Genomic DNA, 23,702 nt, shown 5'->3' on the forward strand with positions numbered 1-23,702 from the left:
GTATGGAATCAGTACTCCCTGAACTGAAATACGTGTATCTCCTTCAAACCACAAAGAAATGTATTTAGCATCACCTACCATTAGTAATAAATGATGCCCAATGTGAACTTGACACCTACGACTCTGGTTGGGGCGGGCAGGACTCTTTCCCATGAAGGTTTCAACTAAATTGGTGTATATGAAAGGGGGAAAGAAAGGGTGTTAAACCCAGTTAGAAGGTCTTCACCTGTGAAGAAGGGGTTTCATTGGATAAATCATACAGTCATTTCTATAGCAACAGAACATTTTTAGAAAATGAGCTGAGAAACATGTTGAATTTTGAATCCCACTTAGATTTTGGTAAAAGTCTGGGTTTTTCTGGTCCCCATTATTATCAACAGGAACAGTAAAGAAACAGAAACACACTGAGTTAGTTAAACTTGTCTTTTAACACGTGGAACAAAAATTGGCACACATATTTTTGTATCTGTCTGGCAAAAATCCAAGAGCTTTGTCTACTTCTGCTCAGGCTGGTGGATAAAATTTACACCATCAACAAGTAGCAGGGAATGAAAATAATCCATTTCTGTGGATAAAGTAATGGATTTTGCCTGGTTATCTTTGGAGATATTCCTTTTTTTGTTGTTCTTTTACAGAATAGTGCCTGCTTTGCTCTTCCTACTTTTCCCAAGAACATAGATTTGATGTAAATATAAGTGGTTATGGACCCCATCATCTCATCCTATGTTGTATTTTGCTTTGTTCTATTTTTGAATACATTCAAAATCTTGTCCAAGTTTATAGTTTCTGAAACCCCAATGTCTTGTATGAAGGCCATTTAGCTATTTCTTGCCTTCTCTGTTGGTTGTGGTGCCAGACCAAGAGACGGCCCGTGGAGATGTTCTCTGTAAACCTTTACTGCTAAAGGAATGCTCAGCTGTGTTTATCATTAACCAGGGAGCACTCTTCCTTTAAGAGGTCAAAATTCAGGAAGCTGAAGTTATTCTGATACTGGATACCAGACAAGAGATACAGCCTCCCTCTGGCTGGACCCTTCAAACAAAGAAATCTGTTTCATTTGTAAAGTGAAGGGAGCCCTGTTTACCTCTGTGTTTGTTTGACTGCCTTTGGCAGGTCCTTACATACATCTGATGAATAGATGACTCCACGAACAAGAAAACTGAGGTCAAGCATTTTGGAAGCATTCCATGTCAGATCAGAAGGGACTCGTCTAGTCATTATAACAGGTGCAGTGAAAGGCCTTTATACCTTTCTAGACTTGAAAACTTTTCTACAGTGAGTATTGATTACTTTTGGAACCAGATACAACTAAAGAAAGAAAAAAACAGAACATTCGTAAAAATAAATAAATAAATAAATAAAAAGGGATCTAATTGCTTTTTTAAGGATGGCACTAATTTACTTCCTGACACGTTTCTTCAATGTTTTTCTCATTTGCAGCAAGTGATAAGTTTTAACAGTGCACAATACACCTACTTGCATACTCAGTGAATTACTGATAAAAATATGAAGTCAATGAACATTTATTGAGCACTTATTACATAGCAGGGTGCTTGCTAGGCACTGTGGGGGGTTGATGGATAAATAATACATGAGTCAGGCCTTCAAGCAGCTCACTGATGATGCAGGTGGGACCAAAGCCGTAATTAATAATGAATGGTAGCTTTCAGCAGCAAACTGTTCTTTACAAGCAAGGAACATGCTTTGTCTGTATTAAAAACATATCTGACGGCACGAGGCGCATCTCTGATGTGTTTTTTAATTAAACTTTTTACTCTGAGATCAGTGTAGATTCACATGTAAGAAATAATACAGAGCGGGCTTAGTGGGTTGGGTTCTGCCTTCCGCTCGGGTCATGATCTCAGGGTCCTGGGATCGAGCCCCGCATTGGGCTCTCTGTTCAGCAGGGAGCCTGCTTCCCTCTCTCTCTCTGCCTGCCTCTCTGCCTACTTGTGATCTCTCTATGTCAAATAAATAAATAAAATCTTAAAAAAAGAAATAATATAGAGCAATCTCATGTACCCTTTACACAGTTTTCCCCAATGGTAACAGCTTGTAAAATTATAGTACAGTATCACAACTAGGATATTGACATTGATACAGTCAAGATACAGAGCATTTCCATCACCACATGGATCCCTCATGCTGTCCTTTTATAGCTACACCCAATTCCCTCCCAGACTCTTCTCTTTCAGCCCTAACCCCTTGGCAACCACTAATCTGTTCTCTATTTCTGTAAACTTGTCAGTTCAAGAATGTTATATATAGAGAGTCATACAAGATAGAATCTTCTGGATTTTTCTTTTCACTCCAGAAACTCATTCAGGTTGTTGTGTGTATCAATTTGTTTCCGAGTGGTGTCCCAGGGTACAGATGTACCAGAGTTTGCTTACCAGTCTCTTGTCTGAGGGCATCAAGGCTGTTACTGGTTTTAGGGTATTATGGATAAAGCCGCTATGAACATTTATGTACATTGTGTGAACATAAGTTTCCATTCCTTTAGAATAAATGCCCAGGAGTGCGATTGCTGAATGAAATGGTAGTTGCATATTTAGTTTTTTAAAGGAAACTGCCAAAATATTTTCCAGAATGGCTGTACCATTTTATATCTCTTTCAGCAACAGATGAGTGATTCAATTTCTCCACACACTGGCCAGCCTTTAGTGTTGTCACTATTTTGTTTCAGCCATTGCAAGAGGTGTGTAGTGATATCTCATTGGGGTTTCACTTTCTGTCCTTTAATGACTAATTATTTTGAATACCTTTCCATGTGCTTAGTTACCATGCCAACTGTATGCATCTCCATGAAATGTCTCTTCATACATTTTGTCCATCTTCGAATTGAATTGTGAGTTGTTTTTTGAGGTTGAGTTTTGAGCATTCTTTATGTATTCTAGATACTAGTTCTTTATCAGATACATTGTTTGCAAATTTTTAGACCTTTTCATCCTCTTATAATAGGATCTTAGCAAAAATTTTTTATTTTGATGAAGTCCAGTTTATTAATTCTTCCCTTTGTGGATCATGCTTTTGGTGTCAAATCTAGGAAATCATTGCCTTGCCCTAAATCCTGAAGATTGTCTTCTTTCTAGTGTTTTTTTTTTTTTCTAAGTCCTTAGGTTTTATGTTTTACATTTAAGTCCATAATTCACTTTTTTTTAAAAGATTTTATTTGTTTATTTGACAGACAGAGATCACAAGTAGGCAGAGAGGCAGGCAGAGAGACAGAGGGGGAAGCAGGCTTCCTGCTGAGCAGAGAGCCCGATGTGGGGCTCGATCCCAGGACCCTGGGATCATGACCTGAGCCGAAGGCAGAGGCCTTAACCCACTGAGCCATCCAGGTGCCCCCATAATTCACTTTTTAACTGGTATTTGTATGAGGTGAGAGACTTAGGTCATGGTTCAGGGTTTTTTGTTTTTTGTTTTTGTTTTTGTTTTGTTTTGTTTTGTTTTTTGCCCATGGATGTCTGATTGCTCAAGCCCCATTTGCTGAAAGGCTACTAGTTTCCTAGAAGTTATCACAAACGTGGTAGTTTAAAACAAGAGAAATATATTTTCTCATGTTCCTGGAATTCAGAAGCCTGAAATCATGTTGATGAGACTGTGCTCCCTGTAATGGCTCTAGCAGAACATCTTTCCTTGCTTCTTCCAGCTTCTAGTGGCTGCTGGAAATGCTTGTGTTCCTTGATTTATAAACCCATCACTTCCCAATCTCTGGCTCCATCTTCACATGCTATTTTCCCTGAGTGTCTCTCTGTGACTTCCCTGTTTCTGCCTTGTATATGGACACTCATCACATTGGATTTAAGGCATACCTGAATCCATGATGACCTTATCTTGAAATCTTTACCTTAATTATATCTACGAAAGCTCTTATTCTAAATAGGTTCACACTCTGAGGGTGCAAGACGTCTTTTTGATGTCACAATTCAGCCCAGTACAGTTGTCTTCCCTTCTGCTGAATTGCATTTTCATGTTTGTTAAAGATCTGCTGGGCATAGCTGTGTGGGTCTATATCTGGGTACGCTATTCTAACCCATTAATTTACATATCTATCCCTCCACCAGTAATACATAGCCATTATGATTGTAAGTTTTGAATTCAGATATACTGATTCTTCACAGTCTACTTCCTTTTCAAAACTATTTTTAGTTATCCCATATATTGCATTTCCATATATATTTTAGAACAATGTTGCAATATCTACAAAAAAATTCACTGGGATTTTGGTAGGAATTGTGTTAATTTGGGGAGAATGGAAATCTTTACTCTGTTGAGTTTTCTAATCCATGAACATGGTATGTTTCTCTATTTATTTGTATCTTCTTTGAGTTCTTTCATCAAGATTGTTTTAGTATATAAGCTGGGTACATGTTATATTAGATTTATACCCAAGTATTTCGTTTTGGAAGAGTAATTTAAAATGGTATTGCAATTAAAATTTTGGTGTCCACAGTTCATTGCTAGGCTGAAAAATACAATTTATTTCATGTTACTTGCATTCTTACAACCTTGCTGAACTCATTTATTCTAAGAGATTTTTTTTTAAATTTTGTAGATTTAAAAAAAATTTTTTTCTATATAGACTGTCATGGCCTCATCAAACAGAGATAGTTTATTTTTTCCTTTCCCATCCTGTTCTTGTTATATTCTTTTACTCGCCTTATTGTACTGGCTAACACTTCCACTAAGGTGTCGAGTAAAAATGGTGGGAGCCTTACCTTATTCTTGATCTTGATGAGAATGCATTCAGTGTTTTTACCATTGAGCACAATGGTAGATTTACATTAAATATAATGTAGTTTTTTATATAGGTGCTTTATATCAAGTTGAGGAATCTTAAGGATGGACCATAAATAAAGGGCACCCATTAGAAGAAGGAGCCTAGGAAGATTTGGCTAGGTTTCATGGTGGGTTCTTAGCTCAGTAGAGATCCAAGATGTTGTTTAGGAAACTGAAGGAGACACTTGTTGACAAACGGGGCTAGTCAGGGGGACCAAAATAACAGTGCTGATTCCTGCTACAACATGGTGAACCCTAAAAGCATTATGTCCAGAGAAAGGATGCCAGACACAAAAGGACACATATTGTATAATTCCATTTATCTGAATTATCTAGATGAGGCAAACACGTCAGGACAGAAAACAGATGAGTGGTTGCCATGGGCTGAGGGGAGGGGAGAAATGAGGAGTGACTGCCTCATAGGTACAGGGTTTCCATTTGGGGTGAGAGTTGTGCAAAATTACGAATGTACTTCATGCCATTGAACTGTACACTTTAAAAATGATACATTTGATGTGTATCTTAACATAATTTAAATAAATTCTGAAAAGGAAAAAGAAATTAAAAAAGTTCAAAAAAACAACAAACTCGGCAGTATTTTTCATCCCTGTGCCCAGCAGAGATTACTAATTGATCATGGCACTCTTTCACTAAGCCCCCAATTCTCTCAGCACAATGCAGGTACTTCTAAACAATAGGAGAAGGCATAGATGAAAAAAATCTGTTTTCCATCTCAGGCAAGGAGCCCATTCTGGCTGCACAGGATGTTCAATCTAGAGTAGCACAATGGATCCCAGATCCCTCCAAAGCAAGCCTGGGGCTGCTCACTTCTCACTTCTCTCAGTCAGAGTTGGTTCAGGACTGAGCTGTTGACGCCAACCTCGGTTACAACAGCTCAAGGGCCAAGAGGCAGAGAAAAAAACCATCTTACTTTTCGTATTAAGATCCAACACATAGCAACTCTATATTGTTAATTCCTAACGATTTCAAAGCAGCCTACTTGCAAGTTGAGTTTCAAGGGAGAGATGGGAGTGATTTACGGTGACAGCTATTAAGATTTTAGAGAACATAATACATGTGTTCTTGCTCCTACCATAAAATTAATTGTTGCTAATTAGTCCAGGCTGCCAGTTCACTTGTGTGTGAGAGTCTGTCACACTCCCTTCTCCTGGTCCTGTTAATTAGTCTTCTGAGTCTCATTCTATCCCTGGGTCCTGTAGCTTACCCCTCCCTGTATATTTCTTATTTAAACAACAAAGCCTACTTTTTGCTTTGGTTTAGGATAAAGGTTTGACCTTGGGGGCAGAGAAATCCTTACGGGTAGTCTGATGATGTCAGGTGAGACAAATAATTTTTTGCATACCATCAGGCGTGATTCCAGTGCCTTTGACCCTCAATGAACATCTGTCTCTCGAAAGTTCTTTTTTACCAAGGACTGAATTTCTGTGAAATAATACAATTAAACTTAGGATACTTGGGTCAGGCCATCCCTTTCTGGGCAGCTGGAGTCTGGGGCGGAGGTCGTTGTGCTGGAATGCTAGCCCATACTTGTGGGCAGCAAGGAGGACCCGGGCAGGGGCAGCTCTCGGCCACAGTGACAGCTGTCCAGTCGGGCGCACTGGAAAGCTCAGCTCCCAGAGAGATGCTTCGAGGTGTCGTGGGTACCCTCACGGCGACTGAGGCTGTCCGCAGCCTTGCTGCCCTCAGAGCAGCTCTGGCATATTTGCCGAGGGAGTGCTGGTTGTGTAATTGCTATTGACATTTCCACGGCAAAAGAAGGTCAATTCTGTTGGATTTTTCTCTGAGAGCAGGGTGCCTGCTTTGTCCAACCACCGTGCATCTCCAGGCAGCGTGACTCTAAGGGTGACAGCCTCATGAAGTTATTATCACATGTAGCAACAATAAAAAGAAAAGGTTTTTCCTAAATACAGTTCTGCACCCAATGAAGCTTGTTCACTCCTCTGCTCAATGAGCCAACAAAACAGTCAGGCGCAGGAGAGAGAAGAATCCCGGTTACACTGACTGCATCCTGCTTGCCTCTGCCTACCTCCTGTGAGGCGGCTTATTTCACACATCCCCATGACAGAGTAATGTGACTTCATTGACTGGCAAGCAGCTGTTGGTACAGCATGGGTGTGCGTGTGTGTGTGTGTGATGCCCACACACTGAATTGAAGAGGGAACGGAAAGCATGACACAGCCATTGAAATTTAAAGGGGAAGGACGCCATTATTAAAATTCACTGACGACAGCAGAGGCTGTGGCTGTGTTCAAATCTGATCATGTCTACAAACACGCCTGCCAGGCCAGAAAAAGGGAACCGATTTCAGCCCTGAACCTGTTTTGCTTCTGAATGTGGCTTCAGATCCAAGGTGCCGGAGAGGCTGGATCAAAACCCTGAGACTCTGTTTGGACCAGACGATCGAGTTGCTGGGATCCAGGCTCTCCAATCACCAGTGCTAGACTTGTCCGTGACCGGCCCCTTCTCCTTCTCCTTCTCGCCTTTTGCACCGGCGGCTCGCCTCTTTTGCTTCTGTTCCTCATCCTCTCCTGCATCTCCTTGGAGGTGATATGGGTCCAGTGAAAGGCGACACTGGACCACACCTTCTGACACTTAGATGCAGGAATTCACATGACACGAGTCCATAGTTCACCGCATTGGGAAGGTCTGGAGATGAGCCTGAAGGTGTTTGCACGTGTGTATAACTGTTTTACTTCTGAGAAGTCTTCTTGGATAGAAGACCAAGGGATGAAATAAGAATCTTTTTGATGAATTCATGTGATATTTCTTAAAGATTTTATTTATTTTTCTGTTTGAGGGAGAGAGAGAGCACAAGACAGAGAGCAGGGGAAGGAGCAGAGGGAGAGGGACAAGCAGACTCCATGCTGAGCACGGAGCCTGACACAGGGCTCCATCCCAGGACCCTGAGATCATGACCCTGGCCGAAATCAAGAGTCAGCTGCTTAATCGACTGAGCCACTCAGGCCCCCCAAATTCACGTGATTTTTAATGAACTCTTCACTTTGGCAACTCTGGATCCCTTGGCAGCATGGCTAAGGGGAAATGTGATTGAGAAAAGCTGGTCATGTTTCTGAGAGTCATGTGGAGTATGGTAGCTGAGTGAATAATTCTTTGCTCAGATTGTTGGCTGTTAGGATTTATAGCTTTCTTTTTATTTTCATCGCCTCGCTGTAACCCAGGACTTCCTGATTAGGTCTTTATTAATGCAAACATCTAGCTGCTCTCTCTATTTCAGGATGCACTTAAAACACACTGTGCATATTCCTACCAGAAAATACGTTGCTTATATAATGCCACACCCTCCCTCAGGAACCTACGATAGCTCCCATCTACTTATTGGATCAAATCTAGACCTCTCAGCTAGCCCACAGGAGCTCTGTGATCTGCTCTTATTTAACCAATGGAAACTTCTATTGCAACCTTAATCCTGCCCCCCCCTCACTGCACCCTGAATTAACCAGAGCAGGTGTATTCCTACTACCCTGCCTTCGTGCCTTGGCTTCTCCTTGTTTCTTAAGAGTTTTGCCCAACTTTGCCTCTAACTATTCAAAGAGATCCATTCTTCACAGTTCAACCCAGCCCTTTTTTTCTTTTTCTTTTCTTTCTTCTTCTTCTTCTTCTTTTTTTAATCTGTGAAGTTTTCTTCTAATTCCCACCCACATTAACTTTTCCTTCTTGACTTCCTATCCCTCCAGTAGGCAAATGCTTGGCCCTTATTTTTGCATTAGCCTCTTGCATTGATCTTAGTGTCTCATCTGTAAGTTTTACGTCTGGAATGAAGTTTCTTACTCTCTTGCTCTCCAGAATGCCCGCTCTGCCACTCGGGCGTAAAGAACATTGAACTTGGAATAAAAAGGCCATACTGGGTGTTTGGCTCTAGAACGGACCTGCTGTGCAGCCTTGGACGAACTCCCTGGCCTCTCTGAGCCTCTGTGTCCTCAGCTGTGAAATGGAACTCAGGAAATTTTCACAGCCTGTTTCACTGAGCTGTTTTAACATTTGAATAAAACAACATGGGAGAGTACTTTATGAGCCTGAAAGTACTTGAAGAACAGGAGGCCCCAATGTTATTGTAGTTGTGTGTCATAGTTAATATTACCTTGAACCACAAAAATGTATGTGTCACCGTGTAATCTTGAGTGTGACGTTGCTACACAGCAGTGCTCTCCCCACGAAACATTTATAGCACATTTTCTTTGTTAGAGTACTTGTTATTTACCATACCATTTCGTTCTCCCTAGGGGGCATGGGGCAGGCATTTTTATTCCCACTTTATAGCCAAAGGAAAGAAATCGAAGTTGGACAGAGAGTTTAAGTAAATTGCTCTTAGTCATGTAGTTAGATATTAGCAGGGATTGGACTGGGCCTTCCTTTCTGCCCATTACTCCCTGCCTGCGATTTGTGGCCATTTTCACTCATCATGCCCCCTGGACCCTGCATAGGGAATACCTTCCTCCTCGTTTCCAACTTCTCTTCCTCCATGGGCATTTTCCTCCTTGGCCTTCATGGGTTCTTGGGTGGTTAGTGTGATTTCATTAGGCTTGTGATCACCGTGCACCTGCATAAGATGGAGTGACAAAATCTAAGAATATTTTGCAGTACCTTACAAACATCATTGGTTCAGTCAACCATTGCGAGGTGGGGGATCCCAGACCAAGTTAGTGCCAGAGTCCCATGGTAAGCCCCACTGTACACTATTTCTCCTGAGAAATCAGGTTCTTCCTGGAGTCTTGTCTGCCCAGGTCCCAGTGGGACTACCAAGCAGGGCTGGACACTTTTTAGCGATAGCCCCAGGGACAAACTGTCCTCAGCTCATTTCTTCCTCAACTTCAGCATACCATAGAATTTAACTTTGGCTTATTCTTGAATGAATTTATTTAATATAATCTACTCCAAATATTAGATATCATTTCAATACTTTGGACCACACCAACCCTGAATGTAAGTGGTTTGTATTAACAGAAGGTTTAATCTCATTCAGTATAAGTCATTCCCTTTGTAATAACAGCATTGAAACTCTCACAGGAGATGGCAATTTCTATAAAAGACTTCATTATAAAACCCATGGAACCATAAGGGGAGCTAGATTTGTCTGGCCCTCTCTAGTTTCCCAACAGGACCCCAAAACCCAATGGGTGGGGACTGTTCTCTCCTCTCTCAAGCAGTGCTATTGAGTAAATGTTATTTAGTTGTGTACTTCTTACAACCGTTGTCCAGAAACAGAGCTTGTATCATTAACTGCAAAATTTGAAAGCATTCCAGCTGACAGAAGCCCACAGAACAAGTCTTTATCATAAGACAGAGAGGAAAGAGACCCGAGCACCATGACTTTCACATTATAAATCTGCTCACAGCTCATAAACTGCCTTCATCACCATGCTTCTTGACATGAATTCACACCCAAAGTTTTGCAGCTTATCAAAGATGGAGAGTGTAAATAGGCAGAAGACAAAAGAGATAAGTCCAATAGCTATGGAAGAAGGGTAATTTGACTTCCAGGGACAGACTATAGCAATATTCCACTGACTTCATATCACCTTTATCTTCCCTGCTTTCCTCCATTCTTACTCTCTTGAGCTATTTATTGCATTTGGATGATAAATGTCTATAATGAGAGGGATCATAGTATAATGAAAATGGCATTGTATTTAAGGACAAGCAAATGTGTTTTGGGTCCTGGCTCAGCTCTGGGAAATAAGCACTTTTATTGTGCCTTACTGTCCTCATTTATAAAATGGATAGGTTATTTAAGGTCTTATTTGAGCTCTTGGAGAACATCCCATCTGCTCTGGAGACTCCAAGAAGCACTTCCTTAGAAAGGTAGTGAAGATATTCCATCTGGACTGTTGAGCTGAGCATAACCATACAGAGAAGGGAAAGAGAGGTGGAAATCCTTAATGGGTAAGATTTCTCAATAGATTTCTGGAAGAGAGATAGTGTGTGGTCGTCATATGCATGCATGAAACACAGTGGAAGAATCTTCATCTCAGAATATGCTGTAGGGGTTCTGAGGTGGAGGCAGGACTGCCCTGTTGTTCTCCAGGTTTGGAGCCAACAAATGCAGCAGGTAGAGTAGTGAGTATCTGTGGGAAAGGGCTTACACATACTGGGAGGGCAACTGAATGAGTGGTATGCCCCACCCCCTCCAATCTGGCAGAGAAACAGATAGCCTCCCATTATTTATCCTCAGATCAAAAAAAAAAAAAAATCGAAAGCACATCTATGCAGAAATTGCCAGATTACCCTAGAGGCTGAGGGCTAATAGTATGGATATTGAAGCCCCAGAGTGACGTTCTCTTTGTCTAGCATGTTTATGGTCCTGCTTAATGGTCCACTTTTTGCCTATGTGTCCTAAAGCAAGGCCTGTTTATCTATGTGTTCTACCAGTGACCCAATTCCTAAGCAATAGCACTATCTAAAAACAGAATTACTGACATAAGAACTCAAGAAACCCTTACTAGCTACCCATCCTTAAATATAAATAAGATTCAAGATCCATCATACACATGAGGATGATAAGCACTGAAAGAAAGGATCCAAAGAGAAAAACTGACCTTGGAGAAGCAGAAGTATTTTTGGAATCAGAAGAGAATTGGAAAAAAGCAAGTGTTCTCTGACTTGAGAATTTTATATACAAAAATAAAAGTCAGGTAGCTATGAAAAATGAATCTTAAGAAAACAAGAAGGAACTCGTAAAAATTAGATACATGATGGCTGAACTGAAGGTTTCCATAGCAGGTCTGAGAGAGAGTCAATAAAATTTTCCAGAACAAGAGCAAAAAGGCAGAGAGAGACAAAGCTGGAGAAGAAAAGATAAGAGACATAGAGAAGCAATTCATGAGAGAGAATTCATACAGTTCAACTATATGAGAGGTGACATATGGCTACTAAGATTTCCAAATAGCAATGAGAACACAGAAAAATGGTAGAGGGAAATTTAACAAAGAAAAAAACAGAAGGTAATTTCCCAGTGTTGAAGAAGCCCCAGGCCTCAGATTGAGAGGTCTGCCAGGTCCCAACAGGATAAATGAAAAATCTGATTTGAATTAGACTCTAGGACAGTCTTGATGGTAGGGGAAAGAAGGCATTTCATCTTGATGCTTAGATAACGTCCTGCTTTGAGCTGCCCAGAAGTTCTCTCTGTGACATTAGACACATCAAAAAGGAAATGAAGTCCTGTCACCTACTTAGCCTTGTGGCATACAGTGTTTAACTGGTTGTATTGAAATAAACTGTGTTTATCGCTTTTCAATTTTTAGTCACATAAGACACTTAATTGTAGCATATCATAAGTTGAACCACATATAATAACAGTCATGACAGAGTTGCAGTAAAGGTGAAGCTCAAAGAATACGTGAAGTGACTGGGGTAGAGGTAAGGGGGCTAATAGGCTCATGGTATACAGAAGAGTCTAGCATAATGGCTTTAAAAAGGTAAGAGTATGATAGACTATCAGTAGAAGAACTGAAAATATTTCAGCTCCCAGTTATTGGGAAAAGGTGGGAGATAGTGTGAGTGAAATCCTTCTCTTGAGTAGTGGACAATTGCGAAGTGTCTGAAATTGGGAAAACAGGAAGAGAAAGTATACATATTGATTAGAGTCATGGAAGAAATCCCTAGAAAACAAAAATTCAAATTGTATTGAATCAGACACCCAAGAGAATGGGGTTGAGGATAGGGAAGCCTGTAGAGGGGGCAATTTCTTTCCATCCTGAGTTCTTCAGTACTATTTGATTTGTTACCCTGTCCATGTATTGCTTTCCTTAATATTTTCTTGAAAACTAAAAGATATGGTTCCTTTCCTAACATTCAGAAGTTCTGTTTGCAAACCTAACAGCCAAGTGATAAATTAGGTTAAGCCACACGAAATAACTGATATTTGTCACAGTTGGGCCTGCACAAATCGAAACTTCACTTAGTTCAACCTAAACGGCTTTCAGATTTGGGACTTTAATGTGGACACGTCTTAACAGATAGGTCCAGTGGACGAGCCAGTCCTTGACAACCTGGCATTTGGGAAATATCATAATCAACTATGGCCAACATGGCCCTTCTTTCCAACCAACATTCCAAGTGATGCTCAACTTATAAGGGAAAACTCACAAGGCACATCCTCCAACCCCACATCATTTACTCAAAGAATTTGACTCTTTTTCTTCTGGATACTCTAGATACTCTTAACCCTATATTTCTTACATCTGTCATAGCCATTTTGATATTCTGCCTTGACAACTGTTATTTGTATATTTGCCTCATCTCCCTATTAGACTGCCCATCTTTTGAGGAAAAGAGCCATGTTCTCCTGGGGGAGAGTACGTGGTTGTGAAACCAATCAGATTGAAACCAATCTGATTGGTTTCACAACCCACTTTCCAGCTGTGTGGCTTTGGATAAGTTACTTAACATCTCCAGGACTCAGTTACTACATTCCCTAAAAGGAGACAATGATGTCTCTCCCCAAGTCCTTCAGAACGTCTCAAGAAGATAATGTATGTACAGCATTTAACACAATGCCTAGCACACAGCAGAAGTGTGATTAACATCCGCTGACATCCTCTTCTTCTTCATCCTTAGGCCTTCCATAGCACCCAACACAGCTCTCTTCACATAGACGCTTAAATGGTGAAATGAGGAGGTGGGGTGGGGGGAGGAATTGAAAGATGCTACAAGTATTATAAAATCTTTTAAAAAAAATAAACATTAGCATTACCTTCCAAAATATGAGTTCTGAAATAAGCATATTAAAGAGGAAATATCATCAGACTCTGCTATGCATATTAATTGGACAGAAAGCCCTCTAGAGATGGAAAACTTTTGGGATGCACCCCAAAATCCTGTCACCTCCCATCCTTCAGATATTGGCCATATATTGTTGGTTATGAGCTCTCCTGGAATTGGGGCAGAGTCTAGGGCCATAGAAAGCAGCCTGAGAAGCTGGCATGGAATTCCGGACCTCATAAAATGCCCACTGGCCTCCCGCTGTACCTTAAGCTAAGCCCTTGCTCCCTCTTGAGTTCAGAGCTTCCCTCATAAAGACTCCAGTCTGGGAGCACCTGGGTGACTCAGTGGGTTAAGCCTCTGCCTTCTGCTCACGTCATGATCTCAGGGTCCTGGGATGGAGCCCCACATTTGGGCTCTCTGCTCAGTAGGGAGCCTGCTTCCCCCCCCCACCCCGCCTGCCTCTCTGCCTACTTGTGATCTCTGTCAAATAAACAAATAAAATCTTAAAAAAAAAAGACTCCAATCTGAATTTCTGAGGTTGGCTCAATGGTTCCACAAGCCTTTCCTGAGTGGCCCACTTGCCTAGCACTTTGCTTGTCCTTCCCATCACCATTGATCCCATTGTGATCTAGAATGTGTGTGCTAAATTGTGCGCACCAAGAAGATAGTCACTATGTTCATGTTAGACACAGGTCAGGGAAGCCCTGAATGCCCACCATTCTGAGTTCAGAATTACCCTCACCCACAGCTAAAGATGTGTTGCATGATGGGGACATTCACATCTGTGTATGTTGGAAAAACCCAACGATCTTGAAGAAGTCAATTAGGAAACTGTAATGGCTACCAGTGGAAGTTACTGGAGGGGAGAAAGTTTGCATGGGGAGGTCCCTGGAATGGAGGGTCCCAGATGGTAAGACAGGCACCAGTGTCGAACCCTCAAATGGAGGCTTGTGCATACAGCTTAGGAGGGGGCGCGGGTCATGAAAGGGATGTTTTCCATCCCTGGGAGCAGAAGGAACATTAGAGGTCAGGGACACAGGGTCAGAGGGGTAGACAGATAAGACTTTCTTGCCCACCTGCCAGGATTTCGTGCAATCACTTGGCATAATTATTCTTGAAAATATAAACATTGCCGGGGCTGACTGACAAGTATTGTTCCAGCAGGGAGGGCTGTCAGGGCAAATCAATCCAACTCCACCACCTGCCAGTGTGTAAAACAGATATAATTTTGGCTGTTAGGGGCTGTCAAAGCGAAGGATGTGCCGTATGTGTATTTTGAAGTGTGGTGTTCCCTTCAGTCTCACAGCTTGAAAGATGGTTTCTGGGGCTTTCCCCCCTCTCCGGATGTTTTCTAGAAGAAGGTTTTGTATTTAAGTTCAAATAACCCCATTACCTTTATCCCTTGTGATGTAGGGTTTCAATAATCTCCATTCCCGCTCCTCTCCCCCACAGCTGCCCTGCGCTCGTTCAGCACGGGGTCTAAAATTTGGTTTAGGATGGAAGAGTCCTTTGCTGCCATTGGATGTTGTCTGGGGCAGCCACGTAGCTAGTTGGTGCCCTCCCAGGAATGCAAAATTGTTTCCAAGAGTGTCTTGCCCATCACCAGACCCCATGGCAGGCTTAGCCTAAAAGCTTATGATGGCCTGTGCTTAATGCGCAACTCGGGAATCCCTGGAAGTCTTCTTCCTCCTTCCGTGGCCGCACGCTGTGGTGAGCAGCAGAGCTGCGGCCCTCAGAAGGCGGCTCCCTCAAAATCTCTATTCTCTGTCTCAGAATGTTTCCATATCTCTTGCCCACTCTGCCCTCAGTGGCTTCCCCAGGAATCTCTCCTATTAGTTCCCTCCCTCCCTTCTTCCCATTTACTTCTCACTTAACTCCTGTGCCCCCAGCAGGCTCACTCCTGGCCCTTTCTCCTGCCTTTCTCGGGTGCCCATTTTGGTCCCATGGCTCCTTGTTCTCTGTGTTGATCGCCTGGTGTGTTCTAGGCCCAGCAGTGGGTGTGGGGATATCACATCCCCAAGACATTCTTGAGCATGCCCCTAGACCTTGGTTTTTATGCCCTTCTGATGGGATACCATCAAACCTTGCACTGTTTTCTCTGAGGGTGGCTATTGTGCTATATGTTTATTTCTTACGAAGATCACTATTTACTCTGTGGGTGTTGTTGAGGACGCTGATGCCCTGTGTAAAATCCATGTGATATATTCCTTCAAAAACTAAATGCCATGAAGAATCTCACTTACCGTAAGGATTTTTTGTGCTTTTATTTCTGGATCATCCACATTTTATTAATTATTGGGTTTCTCTTTTGGTTTCTGCTGCCAGGAGGCTTGGATCCAAATTATGACTTAATTTTCGTAACCCCGTGGGACCCCTAGAATCTGCACATTTGCATTTCTACTTAGCACCTTGTCTTGGTCTTCTATTCCACTTTCCCTGACTCAAGTTTTTATTTGGGTGTTTTGTTTTTCTTTGCATGGTCCTATCAAGTACCTACAATCTTTTGTGAATGAAGCAAAGGTGTTAGGAAAAGATACGATAGATATAAGCGTATTTTTCTGCTCCTTGAGGTTGTGAGTTGCTTGAGGACAGGGATTATTTTGCTCATCCTTTTCACTGGGCCCCAGAAAAATGCCCAGGCTATAGTAGGTGCTTAGTCAAAACTTACTGAACTAAACTGGTGAAAGTCGACCCACGTATCGCTAGATAGAAAAAGTCCAGTTCATCTGGCTTTTCTTTCACTTTGTTTTCTATCAGAAGGCCAAGGCAAAGTAGGACATTGTAGTAGAGTAATTTTTAACTCTGCCCCTTATTGGTTGTACAACATTGGATGAGTTACTTAGCTCACCTGATCCTCTTCTTTTTACTTTAATTTGAAAATGGACCTAAGGATACCCTACCGGATTACTATGAAGATTGATAATTCTTGTAAACCACAGCACATTTTCTGGCCCATAATAGCAATCCATGCATGTTAGGCCCCTCCCTGCATCCTCATTTCACTGGAAATAGCACTTGGAAAAGGATAAGTGGGTTGCTCTATGACCACCAGTAAGTCAATTAATTGCGGTGTCATCTGTAAAATAAATGTGACTGTTGACCTCATTCGGGGAGATATGAAAATTAATTGACGGTAATGCACATTGGGATTTTTTGCTGAAATGTACTTAAGAAGAGCTCAGGATGATTCCATGTTCTTTTTCATCATTAATATTATTTATGAATATTTGGCCTTATCTTGTCCTGGTGTGTTTTATGTCTGTGGTCTTAATTGCATTTATTTCCAATTTAGCACCGCCTTGTATTTTGATAAAAATGTAGATGAAATTCAAAACCATAGTTCCAGTCTTTCATGCAACTTTATTTTTACAAGGTGGGTGATTTTACCTGTTTCAGTATGCTGCCCGTGAAACAGACATTAAGATATTCGGTAAATGACATTTGTTCATCCTATATAAAAATTAAGTTCGAGCTTTTTCCAAGGCATTTAGGTTTCATTTCTCACTTTTTTTTTTTTTTTTTTAAAGATTTTATTTATTTATTTGACAGAAGAGATCACAAGTAGGCAGAGAGGCAGGCAGAGAGAGAGGAGGAAGCAGGCTCCCTGCTGAGCAGAGAGCCTGATGTGGGACTCGATCCCAGGACCCTGGGATCATGACCTGAGCTGAAGGCAGAGGCTTTAACCCACTGAGCCACCCAGGTGCCCCATCATTTCTCACTTTTTGTAGTTGTTTTATTTTGTTAGCAGTTTTCTGATGAAATTCCTCCTTACAAGAGGCTTGGTCCGTTTCAGATGATACATGTAAGTGTTTCAAGTATTTCTGATAGAAGAGATATTAACTAGATGCAATGCTTATTTCCACTTTAATGCCAGGAGGCCCTGACTGCCTCAGGTGGGTCTCAAATGGAGGTCTGTGTTAGAGAGTCCAGGCTCAGTCACCTCCTAGCTGTGTGGCCCCGGGAAGATGCATCGCTGTTCTGAGCCTCACTTGCGACTACCAAACATGAGGAGGTTGAAGTTCTTTTTGCCATCATAGAACCCAGTCCCTTGAGACGGAACTGCTGAGGCTGACCCTACATTCGGGTCTGTAGGGAAACAGAGAGATTGCATCTACTGTAGAATGTTGTCTTCTAGGACATACTACTTTTTATCTTTCTGCTTCAAACTTTAGAATAGTCTTCCTTTTAACTGCAGATCACTTAGTACTTGGCATATATTAGAGATTTCAATTAATGACTCAATTTAAGGGTCATAGGCTAAGCGGGATATGTCCACTGGGCCAAGGGGCTTTCTATGAAACCCCATTACTGAGGAAATTGGAAGAATACATTTTCGATTTCACCCTTAAGTGGGTAGTTTTATTTATGCATTTATTTCATTAGTTTTAGATTTGGTAGTAATGAATGTGGATGGAGATTAACACTTCATCTATAACCTGTGTGTCTATAGAGATTATCTGTTTCTGGGGGATATCAATACCAGGAATTTGATTTAAACCGTCTGAACCTGCAGGCATCTCTGTGTGCTACTGAAGGTACTTGGGAGGAAACACATCTGTCAGGGGTTGTAACGTGATACTAACATGAAACTGGAGATCTGCTCAGTTTTCTGATCCTCAGGAAGCAAATGGCCAAGGGCACCAAATTTCCACTCTGGAAAATTCCATTAATGGCAAAGATGTCCAGATAGTTTTCAGGCACTCATCTTGATTACTGTTGCCGGTCCTCAGTTTCTCTCTGATTCCATAGAGTAGGTTGAGTTGTGCAGTAATTTAATCCTGTGCTTTGTTTTGACTGTACTGGGGGACATAGATCAGTCTGCAGAGCACATGACTTTGGTGTATTTCCATCTCGCCTTGATACCTCCTTGTCTTCTGGCAAGGCAAGTTTTAAAGAGAAACTTTTCTACAAAACTTTTTTTTTTTTAAATCAACTGTTGTTTTGAGTTTTCCTCCAAGTCTAGGAAGACACCGATGCTAGAGTTTGTGTTTTCATATTTATTTTTTTTATTAGTTGTCCATGTTGGGTTTGAGATGATTTTACTCCTGTCTCAGGAGTTAAGAACAGACAATTGACTGATCCCAGAAAAGGAAGCATGTAAAAATTTTACATGCTTACCTGATAGCTTATTTATCGTGGGATCTTTAGACTCACTTCAGTCAGAATATTTTGAATCAAATGAATCCAAGTGTTCACAGGGCCCTTTAAGACAGTGTGATTCCCAGTGCTCGTCCACAGTAAAATCAAGAGCTTGTGAGGAATGTGCATCGGTGCATTCCTTCCTTCATTAAGACAGTCTTGCTCCCAGAGAAAGTTAGCTTAATGCCATCTAGATAGCCAATCCAAACCTCCCAGCGCCTGGCTCTTAGCTACACCAATAAAAGACTCAGATAAATGCAGCCCAGTGTTTCTGCAGCTTAGACAAGTTACTAAGCGTCTCTGTACCTTGGTCACTGGGAATGATGGCATGAGTAGGGTGGAAAGGGATAGTGTAAATTGGGATATCGATGGGTAAGAGGAGTAATTAGCAATGAGGGGGCAGAAGTGGAATAGACTGCTGGATCCTCAAGATAGATTCTCTGAGATAGCTGGGGCTCTGGCAGGAGAAAATGGGTAGTGGTCAGAAGTCAGGCACACGGACCCTCATGTGACTGGGGAAAGGTTGGGGGTGGCCTCCATTTGAGGCCATGGAGCTCTTTGGGGGCATAGCCAAGATTTTGTATGAGTCAGGGAGGTCGAGGGAGACCTAGGGAGAGGTTGGGGATATAGGGAGCTGGTGGGTGAAACGAGACCAGAGGGCCCTGTGGGAGGGTCTGTAAGAAAGGTGAAGAGATGGGCACTGATGAGTGGTGTTGGAGTAAGAGGTTGAATAAGGAGGGACGCCCTGAGACGTTCTGAGGACTTCCTGTGGTGATGGAGGGAAACAGGAGATGGGGCAGGTGGGGACGAGTCCCAGTGCTATCTTAGAAGAGATTGGGAAGAAACTCTGAGCTCAGTGATGTGAGAGCTTCAGGTTAGTTTTTGTCCCCACCCCTGACCTCAGAGAATTAGGCTGCTTTAGTGCCTATATACTGCTTTCAAGGTCAGCATAGGAAAACTGGTCCCATTGATTTTAGTTTTAAAGGTGATGGAATTGTGGCTTTATTCATGGCTTTATAAACTTCAACTCATTCTCCACCAAATTCTTCTCCTGTTTGGAAATTTTTTAATAAATAAATAAATAAATAAATAGAAAGAAAGCAGGAAAGAAAGTGTAAATTAAAAGCAAAAAAAAAAAAGTTAAATACTTGCCTTGATTGGGTGAGAAAGTAAATCAAGTGGCAATTTAATTCTCAATGAACGTGTGACAACCATGAAGTTAAATATTAGATTTAAATATGGCAGCTAATTCTCTGCAAGAATTACGTTTGTCTCTTTATATGGGCACTCTACCTAATGAACACATTTCTCTTCTCTTAAATTCGGCCGTTGCTACTGGAGCATGAGAAATTAATATACATTCTTATATTCATTAATACTGTTGCTCATAAAAGACCTTTTGATTTTTTATCACCCTGAGTTCCCAGAGGCTCATGGAAGCCATCATAGCTCCAAACCACATGAATTATCAGGGGAAAAATCTTATTACAGCAAAACCTTAATTACCACTTGCATTTTTTAAGAAATTGTATCTAAAAAGAAACTGCAGAGCAGATCCATCAACATAGAATGAATAAATAAGTGGTGGTATAGTCCTTTCTCTGAATATTATAAAGTAGTAAAAGCAAAGGAATTACTATTATACACATTGTAACTCAGTGTAACTCAATCTCAAGGACATTGTTGAGTGAAAAATGCAAGACGTGGAAGAATACACACTGTATGTTTCCATTTACATAGCAAAGTCAAACAACATCTCATTAGGGATATAGCGTTAGTAACAAACCTATGGAGGAAATGATTAACACAAAATTCAGTCTAGTAATTACCCCCAGAAGAGAGCGGGGAAGTGGATACCATCAAGAAAGAACACGGTAGCATAGTGGTGCTTTCACCATACTGGTGATAGTCTGTTTCTTGGATGGAATGACAGGTTTACATTATTTAAATTACAGAAATATGCTTAGTATTTCCTTTTGTTTTCACAGTGAAGTTCACATTCAAGAAAAAAAAAGGCTTTTAAGAAAGATCATCAAATTAAACCACAGTAATAAATCTTCTATGGGCTCAGCACCTGAGGCATTACACATGATTATAGAAGATAGAGGGGGTTGCTCTTAGTCTCAGTGTGTTTACAGATGTGCAATAATTGCGAGATAAGCCAGAATTCAACTAAGCATGTCATGATGTACTATGAATTCAGAGAAGGAGGTCTTTGATGGTCAGAGTTATCTTGGAAACCCTTTTCAGGAAGTGAGAATTTGAACTGGCCTTTGAAGGGTGAACTAAACAGGAAGCTGGGAGAGTATGTTTACTTTTTATTGTTTACATATTTCTATTTCTCTTGCCATGTGTAGCACAGTTTACTATGGAAAAGCAACTTCGTGCGTGTACTCTGGATTCAGACAGACCCGAATTCAAATTTCAACTCCTCCGTTCCCACGCTGAGAATCACTGAATTTTCTCCAGACTCAGTTTCCCCACTTACAAAATACGGAGAGAGATGCTTCCCAGGGATGTGGGAGTAAAACGAGAGAATACCGTTAGGGACACGTGTTCCAAGCTCCAGAAGGCTTCCCAGTCTCTCTTTAATACTGCCATTCAAGGATGAGGCATCCTGGAAAGAATGGCGGCCAATGACCTTGCCAAAGCCTGGGCTGAGGGCTGAGCACTTGACAGTCAGGGGGAAGAGGAACAAGCTCCCATGACAGCTCTGTCCTCCACACAGTCTTCTTTTGGACTTCCCACTGGCTCTGTCCTTCTGAGCAATGCTTTGCTCTGCTCTCCTCCTTGCAACGGACGGGCTTCCAGAGAGCCTTGGCGGCCTCCTGCCTTATTCCTCAGGAAGGCGTATAGATGAGTGGACATGGGCCAGGTCCACTCTAGACAAGAGGGGGAAATATTTTCTCTTCCCACCATGCATCTATTCTTGTCTCTACTTGGCTTTGGAGAGCCAAGACTAAGGCATGATCTTAGAAAGGGCTCGGGAAACCAGCCGTAGCATGTTCTAGACATTTCTGGAATGAGAAAAGAGTCTCAACCCTGGTCAAGCCCAGCTTACCAGGAGGACAAAGCTCTAATTAGCCATGCCCAGATCTTGCCTCCCTCCTCTAGAAGTCTGAGGCATCTTGACAAAGAAATAGGGATTCCTGGCTCTCTCTCTGCCTTTCCCCCACGAGACACATGACAAACAAGTATATGCAAAGCATCTGGCTTGTAAGAGGTCTGCTGTTAATGTCTCATCTTTTCCATTTCTCCCCTCTCCTAATTTGGGAAGTTCATTAATGACATTCTGTAGCCAATGGGAAAGTCACTTCTTCAGTTCTAGCGAAAGTAATAATTGAGCTCTGGAGAGCACGCTGGTGTAACCTCCTTCCAGTTATTTGGGGTGCACAGTGAGAATGGGTACTGAGCCTCTCTTTTGGTTGACTGGGGCAGAGGGCAGAAGCTCAGGAGGCGGGCCCCTGACTCCCACCCTCCGCCTTCACCTCCGCGTGCCTCGATTCCAATTTCCATTCTGTCTTTGTTTTACAGTTGTTCAGCACATCAAGAGACATAACATTGTTCTGAAAAGGGAGCTAGGCGAAGGAGCCTTTGGAAAAGTTTTCCTAGCTGAATGCTATAACCTCTGTCCTGAGCAGGACAAGATCTTGGTGGCAGTGAAGGTAAGAGAACACTCCAGAATGTCTCATTATCCGTGGTTGCACTCATATGTGGAAGTAACATTATTTCATGTTGTAGTTGGCCAATTCAGGAGCAAATTACATCTGCTCCGGTGGATGTGTTCAAATTTTCTGGAACTAAGTGGACAGTGGGAATGGTGTTTGGGGCTCATCTAACTGTGGAGCTTCTTCTCAGGGGCGACCCACCAGTCCATGGGCTGTGGAGAGCTCTGGGCTATTCTTCCAAGTCAGTGCTAACTAAACACTGGGTGGAGGTCGGTAAGGTCCGACAGAATTCCCCCAGACACATCTTGGAGCCTCAATCTGTGTCCTTGGATGGCTTGGTGTTTTTGCCAAGCTCAGCTATAGCTTGTCCTCGGTGGGGGCCCTACGAGGGAGACTGGAGTCCGTTTTCCCTCTCAGCCCTCTGCTCTGCTGACATCTTCTGTTACATCTTACCCTGCCCCTCCTGAATGTCCCCAGAGCCCCAGGATTGCATACAGGGCGGGCATGTTTCCGTCCTGCGGTGGATGGCATCTCTTGTGATTCCAACACCCCAGGAGACACACGGTTTTACTGAAATAATGGAGGCTGAAAGTCCCTAATTCCCAACACTGCCCCCCCCAACTCAAAAAGGAGACCTGGTCTTCAGTAAGATAAATGTTACTGGAGGGGATGAAATTTCCACTGAGCTCTCTAAAACATAGGAATTAACAAAAATAGCACAAAAGACTTCAGCAGATCTTTTACATATGCATTGTCAAAACTAAAAAAAAATCCCAACTCACCAAGGTATTGAATAATATATGTAAAAGACTTAAAAGAGGCCTATATTTATAAAATGAATTAAGTGGCAAAGGAATTGGGCTTGGCTAGTATAATAAGATGGAGCTTCTTGGCTTCACGGAAGATGATTGGGTTTTCTTTGTTTCTGCCAAACAGAACGTTGCATTCATTTACTAGTTACAACCAGGACAAACTTCATGTTTAAAAGTCAGCTGTCCATTCCATTAGTGCTGTACTTAGCATCAAAGTACTCTACTGTATACATAATAGGTAATTGAGGAGAGAGAAACCTCTGGAACTTACTCATCCTGCGGACTAAATACACTTTCTGTTAAAATTCATCCAAATGAAGAAACGGTGCATTTGCTTCCCGGATATCATCCCAACCTGAGTGGCCCGGAGGCTCTTAGACTCTCACCAAAGGTTTCTAAAAGCTGCACTTTGGAACGAATAAAGGACAGAACTTTCTAGGGAGGGTAAATGTAATATCAGTAAACATCGTCTCACTAAGCTAGGCAAATGGAGGGGGAGAGGGAGCCAGAGGAGAGGAGACAGGAAGATGCTGGAAAGATGGGAGGTCAGATGGGGTAA

General features: G+C 42.0%; 1 protein-coding gene across 3 annotated transcripts in view; it reads left to right on the forward strand.

Annotated features, from left to right (window-relative positions):
• Positions 1-23,702, forward strand: part of NTRK2 (neurotrophic receptor tyrosine kinase 2) — a gene marked incomplete at both ends in the record, with an annotated part of 320,362 nt that overhangs the window by 217,335 nt on the left and 79,325 nt on the right. For all 3 annotated transcript variants that reach the window (XM_080819658.1, XM_080819659.1, XM_080819660.1), the window contains one exon: positions 22,198-22,328. In XM_080819658.1, the coding sequence (XP_080675784.1) occupies positions 22,198-22,328 (131 nt within the window). The remainder of the gene's footprint in view (positions 1-22,197; positions 22,329-23,702) is intronic.

This window comes from Martes martes, assembly GCF_963455335.1.
Source record: "Martes martes genome assembly, chromosome: 12".
In the NCBI taxonomy this organism is placed as follows: Eukaryota; Metazoa; Chordata; class Mammalia; order Carnivora; family Mustelidae; genus Martes; species Martes martes.